Source organism: Sparus aurata, chromosome 3 (assembly GCF_900880675.1).
Source record: "Sparus aurata chromosome 3, fSpaAur1.1, whole genome shotgun sequence".
NCBI lineage: Eukaryota > Metazoa > Chordata > Actinopteri > Spariformes > Sparidae > Sparus > Sparus aurata.
In genome coordinates this window covers 4,899,847-4,927,037 of record NC_044189.1, presented here as the reverse complement: position 1 = coordinate 4,927,037, position 27,191 = coordinate 4,899,847, and the positions used below count along the sequence as shown (strand labels likewise).

At 43.0% G+C, this 27,191-nt stretch overlaps 1 protein-coding gene across 15 annotated transcripts in view; it reads left to right on the top strand.

The window, feature by feature from the left end:
- Window positions 1-24,350, top strand: part of LOC115578892 (CCR4-NOT transcription complex subunit 3-like) — a 30,977-nt gene extending 6,627 nt beyond the window's left edge. For 2 of the 15 annotated variants that reach the window (XM_030412201.1, XM_030412202.1), the window contains 19 exons: window positions 534-601; window positions 1,209-1,256; window positions 1,389-1,463; window positions 2,424-2,513; window positions 4,816-4,944; window positions 5,619-5,714; window positions 9,274-9,402; window positions 9,525-9,615; window positions 11,257-11,390; window positions 12,181-12,237; window positions 13,088-14,081; window positions 14,424-14,541; window positions 14,680-14,721; window positions 14,865-15,012; window positions 16,803-16,899; window positions 17,222-17,435; window positions 19,648-19,780; window positions 19,872-19,997; window positions 20,324-24,350. In XM_030412201.1, coding sequence (XP_030268061.1) covers window positions 534-601; window positions 1,209-1,256; window positions 1,389-1,463; window positions 2,424-2,513; window positions 4,816-4,944; window positions 5,619-5,714; window positions 9,274-9,402; window positions 9,525-9,615; window positions 11,257-11,390; window positions 12,181-12,237; window positions 13,088-14,081; window positions 14,424-14,541; window positions 14,680-14,721; window positions 14,865-15,012; window positions 16,803-16,899; window positions 17,222-17,435; window positions 19,648-19,780; window positions 19,872-19,997; window positions 20,324-20,422 — 2,888 coding nt within the window. In that variant the 3' untranslated portion in view covers window positions 20,423-24,350. The remainder of the gene's footprint in view (window positions 1-533; window positions 602-1,208; window positions 1,257-1,388; window positions 1,464-2,423; window positions 2,514-4,815; window positions 4,945-5,618; window positions 5,715-9,273; window positions 9,403-9,524; window positions 9,616-11,256; window positions 11,391-12,180; window positions 12,238-13,087; window positions 14,082-14,423; window positions 14,542-14,679; window positions 14,722-14,864; window positions 15,013-16,802; window positions 16,900-17,221; window positions 17,436-19,647; window positions 19,781-19,871; window positions 19,998-20,323) is intronic. The other 13 variants (XM_030412209.1, XM_030412210.1, XM_030412204.1 and 10 more) reach the window with 12 other exon arrangements.
- The last annotated feature ends 2,841 nt before the right edge of the window (window positions 24,351-27,191 follow it).

Below are 27,191 nucleotides of genomic sequence, written 5' to 3'. Positions count from 1 at the left end.
TGACGAGGGGAAACATAAATCTGGGACAGGTTGACGATAACGACGGCCGAATCTGTCTCTCCTTCTGTCGCTCCCTCATCTGGTTCGACTCTCCGCTGTTTACTCGCCGCAGTTTCGACATTTCAGGTCTCACGTGGCGTTTATATGAGGAATGTTTCCAGGTTATTAGGTAGCCCTCGCTAAAAGGAGTCAAACACATCCGTCAACATGAACTCTGCTTTCACGAAGGCCATCGTGTTCTACTTTTGTTTGCGCTGAATGTATGTGTGCAGAGGATATGTGCCTCGTGTTACGTAACTTCTTTCTGTATGTGTGTTTTAATAAGATGTCAACACACTTTGTAAAAGCCCTGTAATTACTTGCCGGAGTATTATCTTTTCGAAAGGTGTGTTCAGATTTTATCAGCAGATAATCAGCTCTTTCTAACCGGCCCTACTTGTTTTTGACATGTTTATGTTTATTTCCACGTGATTAGTGTCGTTCCCTCTTTTCTCTAATCCTCTCTGTCGTTCTGCTCCTCTCTTCTCCTCCAGGTGAAATAGATCGATGTCTGAAAAAAGTAGCGGAAGGAGTCGAACAGTTTGAAGACATTTGGCAAAAGGTAAGAAAAGATCATCATTGAGTTTGTGACAAATGATTCATTTTGCTGCCATTAAGATACAATTGTTTTGTGTTATTTTTTGGAGATTTTAAGAAGGACTGTAAGAAATCCCAGTAACTGATTAAAAAGAACCCATTTTCTGTCTGATCCACTGTCCAAAACATCACATCATTGTATTTGAGCAGCAGGGATCAGCCGTCTGTGGAAGGAAACCAGCAAGCGTCCTCATTTTGGAAGCTGGAATTTGGGAATATTCTCGATTTATAGAGCTTCTGCAGTCGTGATAGTTGAAAAAAAACTCAACCATCACCACCAGAGAAAGTTGTTCTGCTAATAAAAAGGCAGAAAATCATCAGAATTTAGCTGCTAAAGCTTCCAGTTGACCTTTTTTCCTCCATTACATCTTCTACATATCATTTAGTTTTCTCACTACAAGTCCATTTGGCTTTCCAGAGGCTTGTTTAACCCCCATAAATCTCCAAGTTTCTATTTGTATTACTCCAATTGTCTTTATGCTTATTTTCTAATCAATTTTGTCTTGTGTGTTTCTTTTCCCCCCACTTACTCGTTTTACTTTGCTTCTACAAAAAACATCATTTCCACCCAGAGATTAATTGGGTTGTCCCAAAATGAACAAAACAAGTTTGACAGACTGGTAAAACTTTTCTCAGACTGCATTATCAATCATCATGTTTGAATTTTTTGAGCACTTCTTTTCCAAAACGAGAGCATGCTCTGTATTGTTGTCGACCTGACACGTGTGACCCTCTGTGTGTTTCACCCGCAGCTTCACAATGCAGCCAACGCAAACCAGAAGGAGAAATATGAAGCAGACCTCAAGAAAGAGATTAAAAAGCTACAGGTAAATACAGAGAGACAGTTCAGGTATCAGAACTGAAGCCTGCTGCGAGTGATGCTGTCACACTGAAGAGCTGATGAGGCTGAAATCCTCTCAGGGCTTCTCAAACAAAAGAAGTAACAAGAGCAGATGTGCTGCTTCTTGTCTTCGTTCTCGATCTGTCTCTTAATGCTTCGCTGCAGCAGCTTTAGTAAACTGTACACCAAACACCGTCACAAATAATCATCATAATCTGTAAATGAAAATATCAGCCTTGCTTCATTATTGTTTTATTTTTGTTTCCACGCGTCCTGTAACTGTCAGGAGTTTGATTGTTGAAACCTGATGCGGTTCAGAGAAACATCCCAAACACAACGGATCCTAAAACCTGCTCAGTGGGTCTGTGTTTAATTCAACAACAGTAGGACAAGTGATTGTATAATTGTGCAGACGCCAGGCGCAAATGAGGTTTAATTTCCAGCCAATCAGCAAGTTCAACAGAAACAGCAAGAGACGACACGTCGAGCTCCGGCGTCTTTTCAATTTGGGCTCTGAAATTGGAAGAAAGGAAAGTGATGTTTGCTGATTTGAAAGTGTTTAACCTGACCACACATAGAGGTGTGTGTGTGTGTGTGTGTGTGTGTGTGTGTGTCTGTGTGTGTGTGTGTGTGTGTGTGGTGTGTGTGTGTGTGTGTGTGTGTGTGTGTGTGTGTGTGTGTTAAATATGGTCACGGTCAACCAGACGCGGCGCGTGCTTCCTCTCTGCGTTACCATGAGCACCAAACTCCAAGCCAAGCCTGTTCGCTTCGTGCAGACTCCCAAGATCACCATCCATGACAGCTGAAGAGGAGTTTCTGCACGTATTCACTCATGTATCTCCCAACCTCTCTCTCTCTCTCTCTCTCTCTCTCTTTCTCCCTCCCCCGCTCTCTCTCTCTTTCTCTCCCTCTTCTTCTTCTTCTTCTTCTTCTTCTGGTCCCTCAGCGTCTTCGAGACCAGATCAAGACGTGGGTGGCATCCAACGAGATCAAAGACAAAAGGCAGCTAGTCGAGAACCGCAAACTAATAGAGACGGTGAGTATGAGCTGAGCAGAGGAGAGGGAGGACTGGTTAGAGCGCTCCCTGCAGGACACACGGCCACTCTGCAGGACTGTCTTTGTTTTAAACTCTGCAAAGTCTTCACAAGTCTCTAAATAGATTTGACAAGAAAAACAAACCCGCTCTTATTTCTGTCACACATGTGTGAATTTAAGTGATTTAACATTTTAGTTTGCAGAACTTTTAAAGTTCAGGCTTGATGTTTAAAACAACAATAATTATAATTACCTTCATTATAAAGGTTTTTGCAGCGTTTAAATCTTGACTTTATTCTTGTATGCAGTTTTTCTCATTCTATCAGAGTTCCATCTGGATTACATTTTTTAGGGATTCTAATTTGAAGTAATTTATTTAAGTAGTAATAGTCAGCATCCTCAATACAAAATCTGTGAAGGCTATTTTGGGAGTTAAAAGAACAGATGAAGTGAACAAAGTCAGTCGAATCATAAACTAAATCACACAAACTATTATTTTTATATATATATATTTGAAAAGCAACTATCTATAATGTTATAAGATACTTTTAAACACATTTGTGGCCTTCTCTGATTGTGTGTTAATACATTTTTAATCGCTTATTTTCTTGGCCATGATTAATTATTTACAACACTAGTTGCAACGGCTTGATCACAAAAAATATTATTTCATCGCACAAAAAAGAGAAATGTGCACATGTAGTATTGAAATGCACCAATTATGCTTTTTACTATACGTGGATATATTTAGTAATTAACTTTAACGTCAACTGTGGAAAATGATCTGATTTCGCTACATTAATATTATAGAAATATGACGTAAACGTTTTATTATAAATACTAAAACACTCTTAGTTTACGTGAGTGATTGTGTAGATGAAACAAGATGATGTTGAAAAGGAAGTCTGCATTTAATTAATTTTGATTGGATAAAGTTATTTGATTTCTTCACATTGACTCAACGTACAAACCCAAAGTCTTTGAATTTACGTAATGAAATTGGACAGAAAATGTAAATGTTCTTAAAATTCTTGAAGCCAAAATTTCAGGCAGTTATAACAATTATCTTTGCCGTGTTGGAGGAAGGAATTAGGCTGCAAAGTCGTAAAAAAGTCGTTTTAATTTGATGTTTAAGAACGTTTTGGATCCCTGGAAAGAAAAACTGAGCAAAAAATCCCATCAAAGAGCTTAAACGGCAAAATAATTCTTCAGATTATTGAGGAGCTGCACCCAGGAGACGCTCATTACAGCATTCTTCATAGAGAGCTAGAAAACGGGAGCTGGTCCGTTATTTAACACCTGTTCTTCAGCGTAACTACTCCGCCTGCCAGGCCGCTGAGCCACACGAGTCTTTGATGAGGGCTATTGAGATGGACTGAATGTGAGCCACCTGCCCGCACAATGAGGGACGAGAGCAACTCGCCAGCTCCCTCTGATCTCGACGAGCTGCTTTTTATCCCGGAGCTGCTCTTCAGGACTTCCTGTGGTTTTGTCGGTTGACCTGAAATTATATATTCGGTCACAAGAGTCCTGCAGGAAGCGGCTGGGGTTTGTTGGAAACATGGAAAAGAAAAAAAAAAGGGGGGAAGTGACAGTCTGTTGGATGTTAACGCAGAGATGCAGGATGTGACCGAGATGAAGCGGTCTTGTAAAATGAGTTCAGCTCAGAGCCTCGTCTTCAAGCTCCGTCAGGCCTTGGACGTGTCTGAATAAAGGTTTGGTGTTGAAATCACTGCAACCTTCAGCCACTTCCACTTCAGAATGACTCCTCAAGTGCAAGACTTCCATTTATTATTACAGAGTCTTCCTTCTTTACAACTCCAGCACGGTTTAAAGAATATTTAAAAAGTAGAGATGCACCGATCGACGGGCCAGGCACCACTCACACCAACAATCGTCTCTATTAAACATTCAAGGGAATAAAAGATTCATCTTTTTTCAGGGCTGCAAAGGAATTTCAGATATAATTTCTCATCCAGCTCTTCTGCATCTTTGTAGCAACAACAGATCTGTGATTACTTTAGCTGGAAGGTTTTTCTGCTGGTAGTATTCACATTCTTACAGGTGCTGAAAATATGTCATTTACAACAGATGTTACCTGCAGGAAAAGCTTGAAAAGGTACCTTGAAAATGCCTGGAGTAGCTTGAACTTGTCTGTCAAAAGATGTAGGAACCCTGTAGTATAAATAAAAGTACTTGAAGCAACTTGCTGCTTGATTTTATGACACGATGATCCACATGTTTCAACAAGTACAGCTTTTTTTACACGACTGTTTTGTCTGTGTGTGTGTTTCTGCTTGCAGCAAATGGAGCGGTTCAAAATAGTGGAAAGAGAAACCAAGACGAAGGCGTACTCAAAAGAAGGGCTGGGTCTGGCCCAGAAGGTGGACCCGGCCCAGAAAGAGAAGGAGGAGGTCGGCACGTGGCTGACGGTGAGCTGCTTCTATTATAATGTTATATTACATTATTCCATTTTAACCAAAGTCAGTTTGTGTATAGACATTTAAAAACAACAAACACAGACTTTGTATGCTGATGGAGTCTCTCTGCTCCTTTTTATTTAACTAATAACAAAAAATATAATCTAAATCCTTAAACATTTCCTCTTAAGTGCCATTCAGAAAACGATAAACATTTCTGTTCCCTGTTCGCTCGTGTGTGTTTTACTACGAATGTCTTTTCTACTTTTAGCTCCACTCAGATTGTGCAAACATGTAGGATTGTAAACTCCGGTTCAAGCCTCATTTGAGTTAATTATCACCCGTCATTATGTACAGCGCAACACAGGTAAACAGAGCAGCAGGCCTCCGAACACGGTATCTTCTAAATGCAAATTGGAAACCTGCTGCAGAGAAACTGACTTCAGTCGGACTGAGTTTGATGCTGGACGTGTTTTTAAAAGCATTTCTAAGCAAACTTGGAACTGAAAGTGAGTAAAAAAAAAAAAGGAACGAAAACCAAAATTAAGACCAAACATTCTCAAAAGACTGAAAACCTCGTTAAACCAGCAGCCACTGAAACATTACAGTTAGTCGGTACAGTTAGTCAAGCAGCTGAATGATTTATTTTATATTACCTGTAACTTTTCTTCCCGTCTCTCCTCCAGAACACGATAGACACGCTGAACATGCAGGTGGATCAGTTCGAGAGTGAAGTGGAGTCTCTTTCAGTCCAGACCAGGAAAAAGAAAGGAGACAAGGAGGTCAGTGTGTTGTCATCCCTGATCCACTTTCTCTGTTCTGCTCGGCTCTCCGTCTGCTCTCCACCGCCGGCTTCTTTGTCCCCGTTTGTATCCGCCACAGGTCGCTCGGTGGCTCAGCCGGCCGGCGGCCTCGCAGCGCTCCTCTCTCCTCTTTTATCTCCCTCGCTGCTCTCTGTCGGAGAGGTCACATCGTCTGTCCTCTATTTATCTTCTGCATCTGCCCTGACGAGGATAACCTTGATGACCACTTCTTTCACTTTCTCTCTCACTCACTTGTCCTTTAAAGTCCTCTCCAGGGGACTCATTTAAAGATAAAAACCAACTCTTTGACTTTATCCTTGGCAACAGTTTGTCTCAGAGAACAGGAGAACAGGCAGGTCCAGCGTACGTACGCCCTTCACACCAGCATTCTCAGGAAAACCTCTCTTTTGTTATGTCGCAGGAAACATTTGCAGCCGGCTCCTTTTTGGCGTTAAGACCATTTTCTCTGTAACTGGCTTGTCTTTGTTCTAAGGACCTTATTATAAATGAGACCCAGAGGGGTTTATTTTTGTCTAATGCTTGTGCCATTAGCTTAGCAGGCCAGAAGCGTAGGACGGTGTTTCTCTGTGGACATCATCAAAGAATTTCAGCTGAAGTGCTGATATGACTTTCTGGTCTCCGGTTTCACACGGGCGCCAAAACGATCACCGCCGAGGGCAAAACCAGCAGGAGGAGTGATATCCTGGGGCGATGGGATTAAAATGAGTCAAAAATGAATCAAACTACAGAAACTGTGAACTTCTAGTATGAAATATGAATGCAGGGATGAAAAGAAGAGTTGTTTTTTCTATCTGGCTGTACAGCTGATGGACCAGAGTGTCTGCAGGCCGGTAAAAAGTCCAGAAATGTCTTTAATGCCATTTTATACATTTTACAGGGTTCGTACGGGTGCTTGAAATCATTGAAAGTGCTTGAATTTCAATGTTGTGTTTTCAAGGTCTGAAAAGTGCTTGGATTTTAGTTTAAGTGCTTGAAAGTGCTTGACATTATAACTCTGTATCTTGGCAACATTTGGATCAGACTGGATAGTTTTCTTATTACAAGGAGAAATAAAATCTGTGTGTGTGTGTGTGTGTGTGTGTGTGTGTGTTGTGTGTGTGTGTGTGTGTGTGTGTGTGTGTTTGTGTGTGTGTCATCACACATGCAGCCTGGTAGCCTGAGGATGGCTGAGGAGAAGGTGAATTTGATGCAATTTGGACTGATGACATGTTCAATATTAAACTTTGATGAATAAGCGAAAAGCTTATAAAAGTTTATGTCAAAAAAGAAAATTACAGGGTGATCTCAGGTCTCTTTGTCCGGTGCAGGTGTACCTGAAGAACGCCAAGTGGCTTCCCTTTTTTTGGATAAAACTTTGTGTTCTCCTTTAATTTCTAAAGTTTTTGCTGTCATGAAGCATCATTTTAGATGTTTACAGCATAATACAATGTACATAATTGTGATAAAAAGTGAAAAAAATAATCATTAGTATATATATTCCTGTAGATATGTATTTTACCCCAGCGATAAGGTGCTGGAAAATTGTGTAAATGACCCTTAAAAGTGCTTGAAAAGTGCTTGAATTTGACCTTGAAAAATGTGTACGAACCCTGATTTTAGGACTTAAAAGTGATTGAAAAGTCTGAAATCTGATTCATGAATCTGAGGTAATGTACACATCTTTTAATTTATTTTGCTCAAAACGAGTGAAGCTCCTATTTGTGAACGTTCACATTTCTGTAGGTGATAGATCGATTATCGTCCCGTCACTGATATTCAGCAACATTCTGATTATTGGGCAGCAGTGTTATCATCTGAACACATGTATCATCATGATTTTGTGCAGATTTTTTATCTTGGTTAATCAGTTTTTGAAGTGGAAGACATTTCAGATGAGCTTTAAAGGTATTTAGACCAACAGTAGGAAAAAAGAGTCAAACATCAACATATTTTTCTCTTATTTTGGAGGATGTTCTGCCCTCAGAGGTGTTTTGCTTCTCAAAAAGCTTCTTATATATTTTTTTTTCTCAGTTTCTGATGTTTGATTTTTACACAGTTGGAGTCAGTGGATGAACGGCTCGTTGGATCAGCCGGGATGAAAATCTACAACTCGCTGTAACTGCAATTATAAGTCCTAAACCAATAAGAAATGAATCTCTAGAGCTCAAGTTAGTTTGTGAAAAGCTTCTTTTTGTCTTTGGCCTTTAATAACAGGAGTTTAAAAGATCCAAATAAATCCCTTAAAGGAGAACTTCTGCTGTTTTTATCTCATATCCCTGTTGATCGAGGTTACCGAGTGCTGTCAGTAGGAAAAATAACGAGAACATTTGGCACAATATTTACCGAGTATCAGAACGGCAGCTAAAGCGAACATATGAGGGCAGACATAACCGAAAGTCAAACTTAAGGATGTTCGTTTTAGCTGCCGTCCTGATATCTGGTCAATATTGTGCAAAAAAATTCACGTTATTTTCCTACTGACAGCACTCGGTAACCTCGATCAACAGCGATATGAGTTAAAAATGGCCGAAGTTCTCCTCTAAATGGTGTTTTACTCTGTTTGAGACGAGTCGTCCCGCTCCACGCTCGCCTCAGTACTTTAATTTAAGACACGTGGTCACATTAAGAGGTCAAGGTTAGACTCTGCAGCCTGATGCACTCAGCGCAGAAGCGTCCTCATTCCTGCCATGTGCCGCGGCTGCATTAATATGTATTGTGATGAAACACATTAATAAGTTCCACTCTGCTGCCTCCACTAATGCAGCCCAGCAGCAGCCGGACAGCGTACATCTAAAGTGTTCAGCCCGCGTGTTTTAACAGCCGTAATGTGTTTTACAATCGCGTCAGGTCAGCCTGCGATCCACAGAGTCACATGTGCGTTCTGTTCCTGCTGTCAAGGTCTTTCCCACGAGAGACGTCCACATGTGTTTTAGTTGTGTCCCAGTAACCCCCCGGAACACCTTCAATACAGAGAGAAAAACAGCACAAACTAACAACTAAACATTATGCAAAATACATGACATGTAAGTGCTGGAGAAACATGCATGAATTAACCGTGGAGGAGAAGAATGAAATATTGAAGTCAGAAGTGGTGCTGTGCTGCTGCTGTATGATGCATGAAGCTGTAAAGTGCAGATATAGCTGCGTCTCCCGCCCTCGTGCTGCTGGTGCTTTCAGCCGTTTCCTCCTTTTTCTGCACGTTTCACTTTAAAATGTTAACATGCTTTTTTTCCTTCTGCTTGTTTTAACATGTTTGTCTTTGATAATTCAATCAATAATAGATTCAGATGTTTGTTTTGCGTTGGAGGAAGGTGACTTTTTTACGAATATGACCATTTTATATCAAATTTTATAAATTAAAACGTATATCAAGCATCTGATTTGATGTAAAGACACTAAAACTCAGCATGATTCTCTCTTTTAACCAAACTGAGGCTAAAAAGAATAAAGAAAAGGTGTCAGTTCTAATATTCGAGGCCTCACAACTAATCAACTTTCCCGTTTTCTTCCCGTCTCTTCTGGTTTAATTTCTTTGCAGAAACAGGACCGGATCGAGGAGCTAAAGAAGTTCATCGAAAAGCACCGGCACCACATCCGGATGCTGGAGACGATACTGAGGATGCTGGACAACGACTCAGTGCAGGTCGACTCCATCAGGAAGATCAAGGTTCGCTCATCTTAATAAAACTGGAGTGTTGGAGGTTAACATTTCTCTCATCACTTTCCTCCTCTGCAGTGTCACATATCAACTCGTTGAATTGTCTTTTTCTGTGTTCTGTCTCTGTAAAGGATGATGTGGAGTATTATCTTGACTCGTCGCAGGATCCAGACTTCGAGGAGAACGAGTTTCTGTACGATGACCTCGACCTGGAAGACATCCGTGAGTGGAGACGGAACTGAAGCTTATTCAGACACAATTCGCTTTATTTGTTTGATTTGCACACAAAAGAAACAAATACGACATTTTTTTGGGCTCCATCACAGTTCAGAAGCAAAATAAGTACAGACAGTGTTCTCCATCCCCTACAGTCTGTAGGTTACATGAGACAAACACACCAGAACTCATCCTATAGTAGCAGAGAGAGTGCAGAGCCTGAGGGCCGGTTCTGTTAAATATGTTAGTCTATTCTGTTTGACTTATTGATCAATCTATGGCCAAAACGGTCTATATCATAACCCAGATACTCTGCAGAGCGCTGTCACCTTCATGATACGAGTAATGTGTGATGTGTTAAACAGCACGAGGACGATAGACGCTCACTGCTGCCTGTAGTAGTCCTGAAACGTTTATCTCGTAATCTTAAACCTCTTCATGAACGCCCACATATTAAGGTTCTTTTTCCAAAACGACATACCGAAATTAAAAGCATGACAGCTCCCACATAGTTTGAGACTCAGGGATGTGCTTGGTACCATTGGAAAGGTAACACCCTCAAGATTATTCCTGACTAAGATATAAGGGTTCAGGTATGTCTATGGACACGGCAGACACAATCAGGCCATAGCCACAGGTCTCAGCTTGCTACACTCAAAATCTGAAGTCAAAAGACTAAACAATTGTTTTTCTAAAGGCACGTCTGTCTGTTTTGCTTGGGTCCTTTTTTTCCAAGAGCGCCTACTGAGATTCAAAGGTTTATAACTTGAGAACCCCTTTACCTAGAAACATGATCTTGGTCTCAAATGAAAGCTAAGACCCTGCAGGGAATCCTGCTGGTTCCACACTTGTAGCAAGTTTTGGGTAAAATGACATGGATATTCCCATTCTATGGACTCTTGGCGATCTATGTAAAACAAATTGTGGCATGACGTTGTAGCTGTGGAAAAAGGGAACACTCTGAAGGTATGTAGGCATTCTTGCTTCTTGCGGTAGAGGGCTCTTTCTAATGTTGTGTCATGGTGAGTTTAGAAGGCTATTACATTGTCTGGAAATAACTTTTTTCCTTTTTGTTTGGTCTTAAAATAATCACGACAGTCTCAGCTTTCCAGCAGTGAGTATATACTGTTAAGATCTGATGCTTAAGACTATTAGCAAAAAAACTAATCGACTTTACAAAGGGTGTTCGTTTAGTGAACGGTGTTCCTTAAAGGGTTAAGTAGCGCCTGTGCTGCTGAAAATAAACTCCACCTGTGTAAGAAATCATTTTAAGGTCAGACCTGAATACACGTATAGTTTTCACTTCAGACACTGGCTGCAAAAATGTACATTTAAATTGTCATTATTACTATGGAGATGAAGAACTGACTGCTGATCAGGAGACTGTAGTTTACATGTTGATTTACAGGCACATGTGACCTCTACACATAGTTTGTTAGATACTAAATCAAATCCAGAACTCCACCATCACATGTAGAAGCTTCTTACTCGTGGGTTTGACAGAGCCGTGACTATCACGGTCACTTCTCTTCGAGTGTTGGTGTCTCCTGAACTTTATAAAGAAGTGACCTGGTAGTTAATCCTCAGGTGATCATGTCAGCACTTGTTTCTGAACTCTTCTCCCTCCGTGTCTCTGCTCCCCTGCAGCTCAGACGCTGGTCGCCACCTCCCCGCCGGGACACTCGCACTTGGAGGATGAGATCTTCCAGCACTCCAGCAGCACACCCACCTCCACCACCTCATCTTCACCCATCCCCCCGTCACCAGCCACTTGCACTACGGTAAACAAAGAAACACAAACCCTAAATCTACTTCACACTCTTCATAAAGTGGTCGTAACATTTACAAAACAACTGAAAGTGAGCCTAAATAAGGTTTTTCTTGTAACATTATTCTTCTTATTCTTCACTCTTTGATCTGAAAAGTACAAATTGCCTAAAAAATGTCAAATTAATAAAGAAAGAATCCGTCAGATTATTATCCCCTCATCCACCTTTGACTGCGTCAGTAATGGGGGTAATGATGTCATGTTTATAATTCCTTAAAATTAAGTCTTTTGTCGCGTTCACTTCCTGTCAAGTCGGGTCAATATCTCAGATCTAAGTGTAAGATAATTGCCTTTGTATCTGCTATTGTAGTGCCCTGCCATCTGCTCTCATTGTTCGGCACTGTTGTCATTATATCATCTGTTCTTCCTCTCCGCCCACGTGCAGTTTGTAGCGAGAGTAGTTATTATAGGTCTCATGTGTGAATAGAAGGCGTGGTTCTGTTGAACGCTGCAGACGTGAAGTGATACTCGAGCGTGAAAGGGGATGTAAAGGATGGGATTGTTTTAAACTTTTAATTATCCGAGGAAACTTTCTGGAATTGGTTTTACAGAGCCGGTCAGAACGACGACAGCATTCTCATGCCGGCAAAAAGTTTGTGGCAAAGTCCCAGATGATCGCTTTCAAGGAACTGTTTGACTTTTTTTACACTCGCAGACTCGTTGGGCAGATTTAAAGCATGTTGACCAGTAACTTGGTGTGTTTGTTCTGTGAACTGATGTCGTTCTTTATTTGTGTTTCTCAGGAGAACTCAGAAGACGACAAGAAGAGGGGACGTTCAACAGACAGTGAAGTTAGTCAGGTGAGACTGAAGACGCTGAAAGTTACCGATCGTTTTAACATCATGTCTGCAAAACAAAAAGCAACAATGACTTCTGTTATAAAGTGATGAGTCAACAGGAAGATTAACCAAGCATGCTGTGTCTGTTTTTCATTACTGAACTAATGAAATAATTATAAGACAAGTCAAACATCCAAGTCAGAATTGTGTTGCTTTTCTCTGCGTCACAATTCTCCAAATCTACGATTCAAAACCGATTTCAGCACTCACAGCTCTGCTAATGTGACAGATGTTTACACCCAGACGCAACTGTTATTTATTTTACAATCTTTTAAAAAAAGAGCTATTCTACAACAACAGCTTGATTTTATCCTGGTGACTTTTTGTTCAAACAATATTCACCAAAAATAAAGATTCCAGAGACGACAAACAATAAAAATTCAGTTAGTTAGAAAGATTGGTTTGTTAAACCTGTCCAGAGTGAACCCTCTTCACAAGTAAATCTATAAAGGATCTTTAGCATTGTTATTACTTTACTCCACTTCAGTTTTCCCTCTTCTTAGAGATAACACTTCATTAATAATGAGAATATTTGTCTCACTTTTTTTGATTCATAATTTACTAAAATGTTGTCATATACTCAAATTCTTCTACTTTTTATCAACATTTTCATTCCCTCTGATTTATGCTTCAAATGTATTGATTACACCTTTTTTCTGTTTGATTATTTATATATATGTCTTTCAGATTTTATTTAATAATCTGTATTTTGTCTTTACACGACACAGTTTAACGTGCTGTATATTCATATTAATGTTTAAACGCCTGATCTGCCGGCAAACACGTTCATGTCTTCTCTCTTCTTTTTCAGTCGCCTGTGAAGAACGGAAACCCCTCCTCCTCGTTATCTTCCTCCTCCTCCTCTTCCTCTTCCTCCTCCTCCTCCTCTTCCTCCTCTTCTTCTTCTTCCTCCGTCTCGGGACTGACCTCATCCTCACTGGTCTCTATGGCGACCATCGCTGTGGGGGGAAGCAGCAGCTCCGGGGGCAACAGTCATCACGGCAGCTCGGGGGGTCTCCTCTCCAACACTTCCGCCGGCAGCTACAGCAACGCCACCCAGCAGCCGCCCCACCCGTCAGCACAGCAACAGCAGGCCAAAAACTTAGTTAGCTCCGCCTCCTCAGTCCCCAACTCCAACCCCATCACCTCCAGCAACAGCCACCCGGCCTCCTCCTCCTCCTCACCCCCCAACGTCAGCACACAGGGGCTCTTCACTTCAGTCAGTCAGTCCCAGGTTCTGTCAGTGCCCACGCCCACCTCCAACAGCCTGGGCCTCAGCCTGGGCCTCTCGCTGGGGAAAGGCGGCTCCATCACCACGAGCCCGATGTCGGGGAGCCTGGGTCTGTCAGGGATGCCGGCGTCCCTGAGCAGCATGGCGAGCCTCCTCTCCAGCTCCACCCCGGCACCCTACGCTCAGGCAGCTGCCTCGGGCGCGGTCGGCTCCGGCTTGCCAGGCTCTCTGGGCGGCGTCATCACCACGACGACCAACAGCGCGCTGGGCTCCATCGGCAGCGGGAGCATCACAGTCGGCGGGCCGACATCCTCGACGGGAGGTCTGCTGGGCTCGGTGCCAGTGGTGACCAGCATCGGCTCGGGGATTCTGGGTCTGACTTCCAGTCAGTCGGGGATGCAGGGGTCGTCTCTGGTGTCGCTGAGCCCAGTCGGAGGTTTAGCGCCGGGTAGTGGAGTCGGAGTCATCGGGAGCAACGGAGGCAGCTCGGGATCAGCAGGGAGCGGAGTGGTGGGAGGAAACTCGTCACTCTCCATCAGGCCGCCCAGCCAACAGAAGCAGAACGGTAGCACTAGTGAGTATCTGATGTCAAACCAGACGTGAGCGTCAAAGGAAAGTTCACTCCGCTACATTTATTCAGTAACTAAGTGAATTACTTGCTTACTTACTTAAGTTGTGCTTTTTTAATTTGATTTATCTGCAATCTCAAAATATAAAAGCACTGATTCTGATATTCTTATAATCAGTGGATCCCTTTAATCTACAGTTTCATAACTCTGCTTGTATTTAAATGTGAGTCTGAGGATTAGATGTGGATTTGTAAAACCTCCAGAAACACAAATCACAAGAAGTTTTAGAGGTTTTGTCTTTTCTGTGAGATGTGTTTAAGTCTTTACTGTTCCCTCTGTTCGTCCTGTTGACATCACAGGTTACAGTGCTGTGGTAGCAGACAGCACAACAGACTCCGCCCTCAACAGTGCCAGCCAATCACAAAGCAGCCAATCTTCATCTTTGACCTCCACAGCCAATCAGCCGTAAGTACGACGGAGCGGGTCACCAATAATTTTTTCTGGGACGTTGGATGAAAAGTTGTGTTTCTGCATCATCAGAGAATGTTGCATCAAATCAGTTGGACAAAACAGAAAAGAAATAAAACAGTGTTTTTTCATTAGGGCTAACTGGGATAAAGCTTACTGGTATGCAAATGAAATGTGGTAAGCAACAAGGACACGGTATCTCTAAAATCACTCTAACATTAACAACTTTCCTCATGAAGTTTACCTTTTTTGGGTTTATTTCTGCCGCTGTTGTCCGTCGTCTCATCCTCTCTCTCCTCACTGTCTTCCTCTGTCCCCAGTAAGGACACTGGTCCCAGTTTACTGGGCTCTTTGAGTTTGTCGTCCAGCTCCCCGTCGCCGGCCTTCTACAGCGAGGCTAAAACGGTGAGCGGCAGCAGCCTGCTGAACGGCCCGCTGTCCTACTCGCAGTCCTCCGACGTCATCAAGGTGAGCGGACCTGGTCTGAACATGTGGTTTGTATCTGGAACTCTACGCTGATTTAAAAATACATTCTCATCATCTCGATTATGATCTCTGTGGTTTCTCAGTTTCATCTTCTGTCTGTGATGTTAGAAACTCTCCGTTGTTCTTGTGAGTTTCTGTGTGACAGATACGCACACAGACAGAGAAACTAGTTTATTTTCTGTCTTTTTAATTAGAGATTCGGTCGACACGCTGTTGTGTTTGCAAGTTAATCTCTTTTATAAAGAGAACTTAATATTCTAAATCTCCACTGACTGTTAATTTGCAGGCAAACACACTCAAAACTGTTTATGCTTCGACTATGATTTAATTAATGCAGCCAACAGTGAAATCCACCAGGGGATTATTTTGGTCTCTGTTATGTAGTTGTATCACAGTGACTGACTAAACTGAAGAGAGAACAACAACAACAACAGCAGCAGCAGCAGAGAGAACAGCGACTGTTTGTTCCGCAGCGACGGTCACCTTGAGTCGACTTCTGTGGGAGCTCGTTTAACTCCTCAGAATACTGTCAGCAAAACTTTCATTATCAACTCGTTTAGTGTAAAAACAAAACACTAGTCACAATTTCCAAGAGCCCAAAGTGACGTCCTCAAATGACTTCTCTAAGAAATATGTTTTTAGAGGTTTGGAAATTATCACAAACAAAAATCGTTAACATTCGAAGCCATTTTTACAGCAAAAATGTTGTTTCCTGCTTGTTAAATGTGAAGATTTGCTGCTTTTCTTGGTCAGTTATGACAGTTGATGAAGAGTTTTTGTGTTTTGGGTTGTTGGTTGGACAAAGGAGGATTTTAAAGACATCACTCTGGGCTCCGGGGAAATCGTGGCGAGCACTTTTCACAACTTCTTTTGACATTACCGTATTGACCCGAATATAGGATGAGGTAAAAAAATAATGTGAAAAAGTGGGGTCGTCTTATAATCGGGGTCTAACCGTTGACACATGCTGATAGTTGTCTGTGTCGCTACACGACCGCAACGTCAGAGGGCGCCAGCTTATTGTAGAGACGTCGCTGACACTGTGGCTGCGGTTATCTGTCAATCACAGCGGAGAAGAGGTGACAGGAGATGAAAAATGGAGCAAAGTGGATCAAGTGGGGCAAGTTAACAGACATCTGAGGCGGAGCTATGATGCTGATTTTAAGATAATGGTGATCAATGCAGCGGAGGCGCCAAACAACTGTCAGCCAGCCAAGAAATATGGAGTTACGGAGTGTAACGTCCGAAGATGGCGGGTCCAAAAAGACCGCCTGAAAACGCTAACAGTAAGAGAAAAGCTTCTCGTGGTCCTCTAAGCTATCATCACGGTAATTTGATAAATCTGATAAAAAGTAAAATAACCGTTAGTTGCCGCAGCTTTAAGAAAGGTGTTGATATATTGGCCAACTTACTGTCGCAGCCAAACTGTAGACACCTTAAACTTTTTACGCCCGTGTGCAGATGTTTGAACACTTGGTTTCAGACTGTTTGGCATCATAATCTTCTGAGGAGACGTGCAGACAGATGCTGGGCGATCAGGTCAGCGTTGAAATGTTGCACCGCGTCTCCTTCTCGTCACTCCGGTCTGAATCCAGCCCTCCGCTGCCTGATATCACAGAGGGGACGGGAGCAAACAAATAAAAGTGATTTCCATGACAACATTATCAGTGGTGCGGGAGGTCGGGTTCCTCCGGAGGGGCAGGTACGATAACGGTGCGCACACGTCCGCGAGAATCTGTTTTCCCATGAGTCTCCTTGTCTGTCCTCATCAGCCCCAGGAGCCTCTGAGCAGCCTGAAGTCCATGGCCGAGCGAGCAGCACTCAGCTCAGGGATGGAGGGAGATGTGCCCTCCCTGCACCTCACCCCAGGTAACACACACACAGGTACACACACACACACGTGGCTTAATAAAAGCAGATAGAGGGTTGCCACAGAGCAGAAATAGAAAAGCTGTAGTTTAATGGAACAAAATGTCATCTCACCTCCCACTCTCAGCCTCCTCTGAACAAAAACTGCTGATGATATTATCAGCCCTGACTCAACTTCTCTCTCTTTGTCTCTCTGACTCCAAATTCTGGATCTCATCCCGCTGCTGCACATCCTTTATCACTCCCCAACATCCTCATCATCTCATCTCTCCCTGCGTTGTCTCCCCCCTCTCTCTCTCTCTCTCTCTCTGTCTGTCTTCAGACATCTTCCCCAGCAGCACTACGGCCTCCTCGGGCCCTCCGTCAGCACCTCAGCCCTCGCTGTCGGAGGTCAGCATCCCCCCGTCGTTGGGGGTCTGCCCGCTGGGGCCGGTCCCCCTGTCCAAAGACCAGCTCTACCAACAGGCCATGGAGGAGGCGGCGTGGACGCACATGCCCCACCCGTCCGACTCCGAGAGGATCAGGTGCAGTGAGATGTACACATTTTAATTTTCCACATCACACACCATAATAAATATTTACGCCCTTCTGACCAGCAGCGGTAGAAAAGTACAGAGATTATTAACTTAAGTGAAGAAGAAATACGGAGTTTAGATGTTAGTTTACGCTTCTGTTGGACAATCAGTTGACTACGGCTCATTATGTGATTTTTTTAAACGTATACAATCCTCGAGTTTATTTGGTTTTTCTGTTGAATTTTGAAAATGAAATGTGTGAGAGTCACCTGCGAACATCTGGAGCTGTGTTCATAAAGCAGATCTGCAGTGAGATTTATCCTAGAGATGAAATTCAAACGATTATAACATTTATTTTGCCTTAAAATTAAGACTCGATCCTTTTAAAGAGAAAAAGTAATTCACCCTTAAGAGAGCAATCTGTTAGGAGGAGGACGGGGGACTTTGTGGAGCCTCAGGAGTTTCTGCAGCAGAGGAGAAAATGTTGGAAAGACAAAGAGAAACACTTTATTATCAGAAACACTGAGTGACTGTGAGTTAATGAGACGCTGCAGTTTAACACGAGCAGGGATCATGTTAGTCGACGAAGTGACGGCAGAAAATAAAGTGAAACTTCACACAACAACATTTTCTCCCTCTTCGTCTAAAACTCACTAATTTGTCCCTTTTTAAAATAGTTTTACTCTGATATTTCTTATCAAATAAGCCTCATAAAAAGACCAGCATGTACGCAAACAACTATCAGCATGTCAGCACTCTGTTTTCACAGATTTCTCTTCTTCATTAGAGAGATATTCATTACATAAAATGATAATAATGTCTGAATAGAGACTAATATACAGGTGCAAACACATTTTAGCATCTTAATCTGTGTGTTTAGTTGAACAGTTCATTGTTTCTTCTCTTCTTTCTTCGTGTTACTGAGAGCTGACTGCAGTGTTTCCATACAGGAACACATAAAATCTAGTTTACAATCATTGTAGATCGATCTCAGTTGTCCATAAGTGGAATTGGTTACAAATAAAATGGGATAAAAGAGCTTAAATCTTTGATCAAACCAGGTTTCCTTGAAAAAAAATACGAAAGATTAAGAAGAACTCGGCGGCTTCGCTTCGTCATCTCACTTCAATCACACGTCTGCAGCAGTAATCAACTGCAGCTCACAGTGATTTAATATGAGCAGCAAAGTGGCTTTTTATCAGCACGCAGTAATGTAGCATACCTACACACACACACACACACACACACACACACACACACACACACAGCAGGCACAATTAGAGAACAGATTATCCTGCTTCTGTATCTACAGCGCTGTGTCTGCCCACACACGTACAATTGACATTTAAATCCAAACACTCAAACCCTCTTGTCCTTCAGTACCTGTTGTTTTACAGTCAGAGGAGGAGACACACACACACACACACACACACATACACACACACACACACACACACGAACACACAAACAGAAGGCCTGCTGGGATTTCTTCTCCTTCTGTGTTTAAAACACGATTGTGACCTCAGCAGTCGAGAGAAACAAACACACAACAGGAAAGTCTGTACAACACACACACACACACACACACACACACAGAGTTATTCTACAGCCTCACGTAATAATTCTAATCACATTAGTGGGAGTGTGTGTGTTTGCATGTGCAGCGTGTTAGTCAGAACTGCATCTCGCTCGTGTTGTCCGTCATACTTTGAGCCCGTTTGTGGGACATGAGGAGTATTTTTGGTCCTCGCTGACCCGACTAACACTGCTGATGGAAACAGAGAGGACACAGAGGGTTCGTCGCCGCTCTAAAAATACAGAGTTTACATGGAAAAAAAAAAAAAAAAGTGCATCTGGGCAGAGATTTTTCCAGCCATCAGAGCGGTGAAGCCGTCAATCAGTCGATCACACTAATGGATCAGTTAATGAGTCCACGCGGAGGTTCATCAGAAGGTGCCGCTCTGTCTGTCTGTCTGTCTGTCTGTCTCTGTGCAGATCTCATCAGGTGGTCGCTCTGGTGCTTAACGAGCCTTTTTAGATGAATAAATGATTCCGTTTTTATTTATATTGACAGTTTTTTTAGAATCGGGGTTGTATATATTTAAAAAATCAGCCTGAATGTCACTGATGGTCAGTTCAGAGTCATCCACACCTGCTGCTGTTCGTCTTACTCACCTGTGTGTCACCACTCACACCTCCTCTCTCTCTCTCTGTCTCTGTGTGGATATTACAGGCAGTACCTGATGAGGAACCCGTGCCCCACCCTGCCTTTCCACCACCAGGTGCCACCGCCCCACTCCGACACCGTCGAGTTCTACCAGAGGCTCTCCACGGAAACGCTCTTCTTCATCTTTTACTACCTGGAGGTACGGACGGCTTCAGATCGTCACGTTACAACACAGGTGACTCTGTTCTGTAGATCGTATCCCTCTAACTCCTCCTCCTCTTCCTCTGCAGGGCACTAAGGCCCAGTATCTGGCAGCCAAAGCCCTGAAGAAGCAGTCATGGAGGTTCCACACAAAGTACATGATGTGGTTTCAGAGGCACGAAGAGCCCAAAACCATCACTGATGAGTTTGAGCAGGTGAGCGTCACATTTTTAACCTCTCGTGGAGAAAGTTTGTAACTGAATGGATGCTGATCAGCTGTCTAAACAACACACTTGATTCTGGGGTGAACTGTCCCTTTAACCCTTCTTAAGCCTAGTGTTGGGAGCAGCTGACAGTCGGTACCTAAAGTGGATCGACTGAAGCTGTTCGATCGACTGAATGTCCAGAATGTTTCCCTGCCTCTCACACAAAGCATGCTGGGAGTGGCTCTGAAAGATTTTCCTGCAGCAGGTTTAATTACCCGACAGCGAGGTCGTCTGTCAGTCTGTCTGACTTTGTCTCTGATTAATCCTTTTTTCAGGGAACATACATTTACTTTGACTATGAAAAATGGGGCCAGCGGAAGAAGGAAGGCTTCACGTTTGAGTACCGGTACCTCGAAGACCGAGACCTCCAGTGACCTGCAGCCAGAACGGAGAACGACACACGACAGACGGACGGACGGACAGCCGAAGACCAAGAGAGAGGGACAGACGGACGGAGAGCAGACGGATGAAGACGGGCGGTCCACCTGCTGACATTCCTGGATTCGATCGCAGCTCGTTGGGGGAAGGAGAAGTCGGGCCGGAAGGAGGCAAAAGACGTGAAAACCTTCCCTCCCTCCGAGCCTCCGACCCCGCCTCCTCATCCTCACCTCACCAGTGATTCCTCCTCCTCCTCCTCCTCCTCCTCTCCACCCCTCCCTCCATCATCATGCATTTTCTTTTTCTTGAACGCTCTTTAAAAAGCTTTGTTTTGTTTTGACAGTTAAGACACAAGAATCACACCTTATCTCCAGACTATCATGTGCTTTCCCCCCTTCTGTGTGTTTTCTGTTACGTTGGCTTTAAAAACTTGTCGCTGTTGTTATCCCCGCAAGAACCAAAGATGATTGGTTAATCCTACAGAACAGGCTCTGTCCCCTTCCTCCACTAAACTGAATAAGTAGCTTCGGTCCACAACTAGAACATCAGTGTCGCGTCAGGACGACGGCATCTCCGACACCTGTGGCAGCGATGAGGCGGCGGGGCGGGAAACAGGAAGTGAAATGTGTGACGAGAAGCCAAAATGAGCTGACTGGAGATCAGTGAGGAGCTTAACGACCTGTAATGTGAACCAATCAGGCTCCAAACCAGAACATGTTGGATTACAGTTGATTTGGAACAACAGGCTAAACTTTAAAAAGATTTGACGTACGATCATGTCAGAGTCATTCTGAATGAGATGTTTAGCCTTTCATCATCGATATAAATGAAGCAAAGAGCTGCGGCCAACAACTAATCGATTAGTAATCGAGTACTTGTTGAAGACTTTTGAAACAAAAAGGTCAAACTTGTCTGATTCCAGCAGCTTAAATGTGAATATTGTCTGGTCTTTCTTTTGAGGACAAAACCAGACATTTGAGAACACAGAACGACAGTTTTCACCATCTTAAGATCAAATATCTAATCGAGAAAATAATCAGAAAATGATAATAAACATTGGCATCAGTTAATTACAATGAACCCAGTAATAATTTACTCTCTCTAGTTGTTTCCTTACCTGACCAACACATTTCAAAACCCCAAAGAATAATTTATTTTGTTATAAATGAAGGAGAGAAGCAGCGAAATCTTCACGTTTAAGAAGCTGCAACAGGTGTTTGACGTTTCTGCTTGAATAATTACAACGATTAATCGATTATAACAATGTTGGCCGAGCTGTAACGAAGATTTCAGTATTACACAAAACAGTGAAACATCTTTCATGAATGGAGGATCATTTGCAGAACTGTCGTATTAGACTTCATCAGTATTAGCTGTGTACCTGATAATAAACTGCCTAAACGTTCACGTACACGCTGATCAGTTCACACAGCAGCAGGAGACACGAACCTCCTGCAGTCTGAACACGATTCATGTTACGGGTCGTTAAGTTATTTTACTTTCCGAAGAGCTTCACTTCTAAATAAATCGTCCAAAAACTGAATGAGGTTTGGTGCGAGACTCAGGTAAAAAACAACATGAGGAACTTCATCTTCTGGCTGGTTAATATGAAGTATTTATGAACTCACCTACCAGGAAACAGAAGCTAAATAACGTACGCTCGATCTGTAAACCTGTCAGAACCGTAACCCAACCGTCTGTTCACCAGGGCGGAGAACAAACACCCCCACCGCCCGGTTACATTCTGGTCGTAGGTGGCACTGCAGGCCTCTCTCTCTCTCTCTCGCTCTCTCGCACTTAACTGTCTTTCAGAGGCTCTGTTGTTGTGTTCTCGTGAAGTGGTGAAAAGTGGCTGCTTGGTTTTGTGAATCCAGTCTAAAAATACGGCGCCCCGCCTCCTCCCAGCGAGCCGCGGTGGAGGAGTGTGACAACACAGCCGCCGAGGTGTTGGTAGTAACCGTCGTCTCTACCTGGTGGGCAGCGTTACATCACGGCCTGCTCGGGAGGATCAGAACATACTTCAGGGTTTGATTTAAAACCAGAGCGGCTCAGTGGGTCTCTGTCGCTTTTTTAAAGGGTCAGTTCACCACAAACTTCTTCTCTTGTGGTTTCTACTCATGCGTATAGTTTTGGTTTATTTACCCACGTTTAGAAGTATTTCTGGAGGTAAATGGAGTTTAGTTTGTGTGTTTATCACCTGCAGGACTCAAACCGCAATAGAAACTGTTCCCAGTGATGTTTGTTGATCCTTCATGGAGCTCAAACTGAACTCCATTTACCTCCACAAGAGCTCCAGCTCACATTTATCTCATTATCAACTAATCTGCAGATTATTCTCCTTCAATTTCAGTTTAAAATATCAAGTAAATGTTTGAAAAATGGCCGAAGGGAGATCTTTACGTTGTGAGACTCTTCGTTCAAATCATTAGTGACAAAGAAACGCAGAAAATCTTCACATTTAAGAAGCTGGAACCATCAATATGTGACAATTAATCAAGTCTCAAGACCGATGGTGTCTAATTTATCGATCGATTAATCAACTAATCACTGCAGCTCCACCGCTGAGAGTTAAGACACTGAAGTACAGCTCAGTGGACATCTTGTTTTATATCTTAACGTTTTGTCGTCCGCGTGTTTCAGACCTGGACAGATAAAAACACCCGTGCACGAGTAGAAACCAGCAGAATTAAAGAGAACATGTTGTCTCGGTGAGCTGATCGTTTATCGCTCAGTGATCACTGCGAGCGTCGTGGGTGTTGGATGCTACCAGCAGCTGGATGGACAGTTTGTTAGTCTCCCACCAGCCTCCCTCTCTTCCTCCCTCCCTCTCTTCCTCCCTCCCTCCTCTTCTCTCGGTGCTGAAGAGCACACACTGAGCAACACCAGCACTGCTGCCCACATCATCTCCTCTGTCCTGCAGCTCTCTGCTCCGTGTTTACACACCGAAGGGTTTGAACGAGCCGACTGGGCCCACAACAAACACTCACTGCCCGGTTCTTCTTCTCCTCCACGAGTCCTCGTAGCTTCATCCCGGTTTGTTTCCCCTCCTTCACTCTCTCTCTCTCTCTCTCTCTCCTTCATGCCAGGTAGATATTTCCTTTATTTCTCAGGAAGTATTTGATAGATCATTTTATGAGGAAATGTATCCGCCAGCAGCTCCCGTACTCTCGCCGCAGCACAACAACGACTAAATAATCCTCCCCCGATAAATTCGTACCAAATTTTCTTCCCCTCGTCCTCGTCCTCCTCCTCCTCCTCCTCCTCCTCCTCCTCCTCCTCTCTCTCTCTACCTGCCAGTGGCCCTTTCCATTTCACTAAAGGCTTTTTTAATATTGTCCTCCAATGTTTGGAGCAGCTCCTGGAAGAGAGACCATCTTTATATTTTGTATTCGTTGGATTAATTGTAGTAGATTGTATATTATTTCTTCTTCTTCTTTTTCCAGAGATGGGGAAAGCATTTTTAAAAAAAAATAAAAATAAAACCCAGAGGAGAACGAAGGAGCCCGGTTCTTTTAGAAGATCAGTGGGCTCCTCGTCAGGAGTGTGTGTGGTGTTTTTATAGCCAAACCGACAGACTGACAGACAACTCTACACTTATCCACCCGACTGACAGTCCGGCTTTTAACCTTTTGTTTACCTTTTCGTTTGGTTTCTTTGACAAGAGGACGGGATGAGAGGTCGACCCGAGAGCTGAAATGTGAAACTCTCTCTGCCCCTTGACAAAAGTGTTGTACAGACTGTCATTCTTCAAACCTCTCCTTTGTTTATTATTTTTTTGTTTTTGTTTATTTGTCGTTGTTGTTGTCGTCAGACAGCATGGAATATTGACACTTGCAAAGTGGCGCTGAAAAAGTAAATAATGACATAACCATGAATAAAGGATTGTAAAATATTAATAAAAGAATTACTTTTCAGAAAACTGAACTCGTGTGATGGTGGTTTGTGAGCATGTTTGATTGAGGGATCGTTTGTGTTTATTCGTACTGAGCAGCCAGAATACTTTGCGGTACGTTAGCAGAGAGCTAGCAGTTAGCCTCTCCACCTGTCGACTCTCTGTTACGTTACGTTCATGAAGTTAAGCAGCAGTCAACGTTACAGAACAACATCAGAGGAGGTGAGAGTTCTTTACTCCAGAATAAGTACAGATATTAGTAAAACTGTCAAAAGTAGAAGAACTGAGTCAAAGTAATAAAGTACTGTCACTGCTAACTGAAGCTCACATCATATTAATTTAACTCTAAGACTATTAAAGGGATATTCCGGTGTAAGTTTAATCCATGGTCTAAATCACCGTGAAACTGTGTTAGACTCCCTCTCGAGAGATCAAGTTAGCAGACCGCTAATTTACGGAGTTTTATCAACCTCAGAAACGACCGCACGACAACAATACACTGCAGTAAATGGATCCAAATATAAACCGCCACCAAAAAGCCACAAATAATGCTCAGAACAGCACCAAACTTCAGCAACAGTACAAATAGGGTCTCAGCACATAGTCCGGGGCATCTAACCTCCGCTAGCTTAGCTGGATTTCTACTGAAAAGCTGACTAAATTTACCTCTCTTCTGCAGCAGCTTCCTGTTGACGGGAAGTCCCGACGAGTCGATTACCGAGTGCAGTAGAGTTCCGCGGCTCATGGATGAAAATGTATGATTATGACTCCATGGAAAAGCAATCAAAGTTCATATGTGTCTTACCTGCCAGTTTATAACAGTTATTATCGAGAGCGGACAGGGAAAAGAACGGAATTGAGCATTTCTAACCGCACTCGGTAATCGTCTCGTCGGGACTTCCCCGACCCGGAAGCTGATGGAGGAGAGTTGAAATCTGTTTTTAGCTTCACAATAGAAATCCAGCTAAGCTAGCGGAGGTTAGATGCCCCGGACTATGTGCTGAGACCCTATTTGTACTGTTGCTGAAGTTTGGTGCTGTTCTGAGCATTATTTGTGGCTTTTTGGTGGCGGTTTATATTTGGATCCATTTACTGCAGTGTATTGTTGTCGTGCGGTCGTTTCTGAGGTTGATAAAACTCCGTAAATTAGCGGTCTGCTAACTTGATCTCTCGAGTGGGAGTCTAACACAGTTTCACGGTGATTTAGACCATGGATTAAACTTACACCGGAATAACCCTTTAAAGTTAAAGGTAGAATCAGCAGGATTCGTCCCAGCTGTTCCTGAACGCACCACAAAGACAGTCTCATTCCCAGGACGTCACATAGACACATGTTGGGGCAACAAACCGGGCCAGATCTGGTTCACAGTTAATTAATATCCCTGTGGGAAGGTTCTGGCTCAGATTTGGGTCGGTTCTGGTTTATTCAGTTTACTGGTTTTGGCTGTTTGTGGCTCGGATCAGGACACAGGAGTGAAGCGTGGACATGAAGGTGAAGTCGACAGCAGATCAGGTGGAGCAGCAGCCGCTCCTGCTGCACCTGTCACTTGACTGGTGAACAGCGTGAACATCACAGCAGGAGGAAGCAGCTGCGAGCGTGGCGGCAGAATGTTCTGCTGTATGGAACAATAAAGCTTTAATGAAGCCGCCCGCTCGTTCTCTGAGGGACCCATTAGCCAGAGAGCCACGCTGGATCAAGGTTAAGAGTCTTTTTATTCACACGGGCTCGTTTCTGCTCCCACAGATTCAAATCCTGCTTTCACTTTGTCATCAAAGTGATTTTTGTCTCTTCTTTTGGCGTCTAAACTCCCAAAATACGACCGTCAGGAGGTGAAGAGAGAGTCTGTGATGGTCACTGCACAGAACCGAACACAGAAACAGAAACCAGATAAACAAAAGATCCACGAGGCCTAAATCTGAAATATCAATATTTTACTCTTTAATATCTCTTTGCGGTTTTATTCCACCGATATCAAAGAAATTAAAGAAAAGCATCAAATCCTCACATTGGAGAACTTAAACGCTAGAAATTTAAATCATTTCTTCACTGATTAGCAACTTAAATGATTCAACAAATATCAAAATAACATCTGATTGATTGATTCATTGATTAATCGACCACAACGACGCAGCGTGGACCGACAGTTTTGGGTTTCTTGGCGGCAGTTCTGCTCAACCGTCGTCAGCGGACCAACTGGACACAACTGAAACACTCACGAGTTCATGAATATATAATAATGGTCACACTTTACTTTAACGCCCTCATTTAGCACTTATGGGCGACACATTCATATTTAATAAAGCGTTTACAGCGCGCTCGTATACGGTGGAGATGTAAGTGATTATTAATGAAGCTGTCAACATGTGAGTGGAGGCCGGAGTGCAAACATGTTGAATTATGTTCATATGCTGCTTTTAAACGACAAAGATATCAACATTTGTAAGATTGTGGGGTTAAAGAAACTGTAATTACCACATTTAAATCCACAAAACGTCACATTTTCCTTCTCATTGGTTAAAAATTCAACTATATTTGATTAGAAGTTTTACTGAGAGATTAGAGCAGCCAATCAGAGCACAAAACAGCTGCAAAAGCAAATTCTGAGGTTTAAATAACTTTAAATAAGAACACCATTTTGCTTTTTAGCTGCTCGGAGCTCAAATCTGATGTCCAGTCGGGAAAACAACCATGTGACGCTGTTGTTGATCTACAATCTGCGTCATTATGTAGAAGAAATGACAGAAACAGGTGCTGAGAAGTTGGACGAGCAAACAGTTGTGATATCGATCTGTCGCCTGATATACAAACACGGCCGATATCAGCTGATAACATTCACCAAACGCTGTCTGGAGCAGAAAACATGTCGGTGATT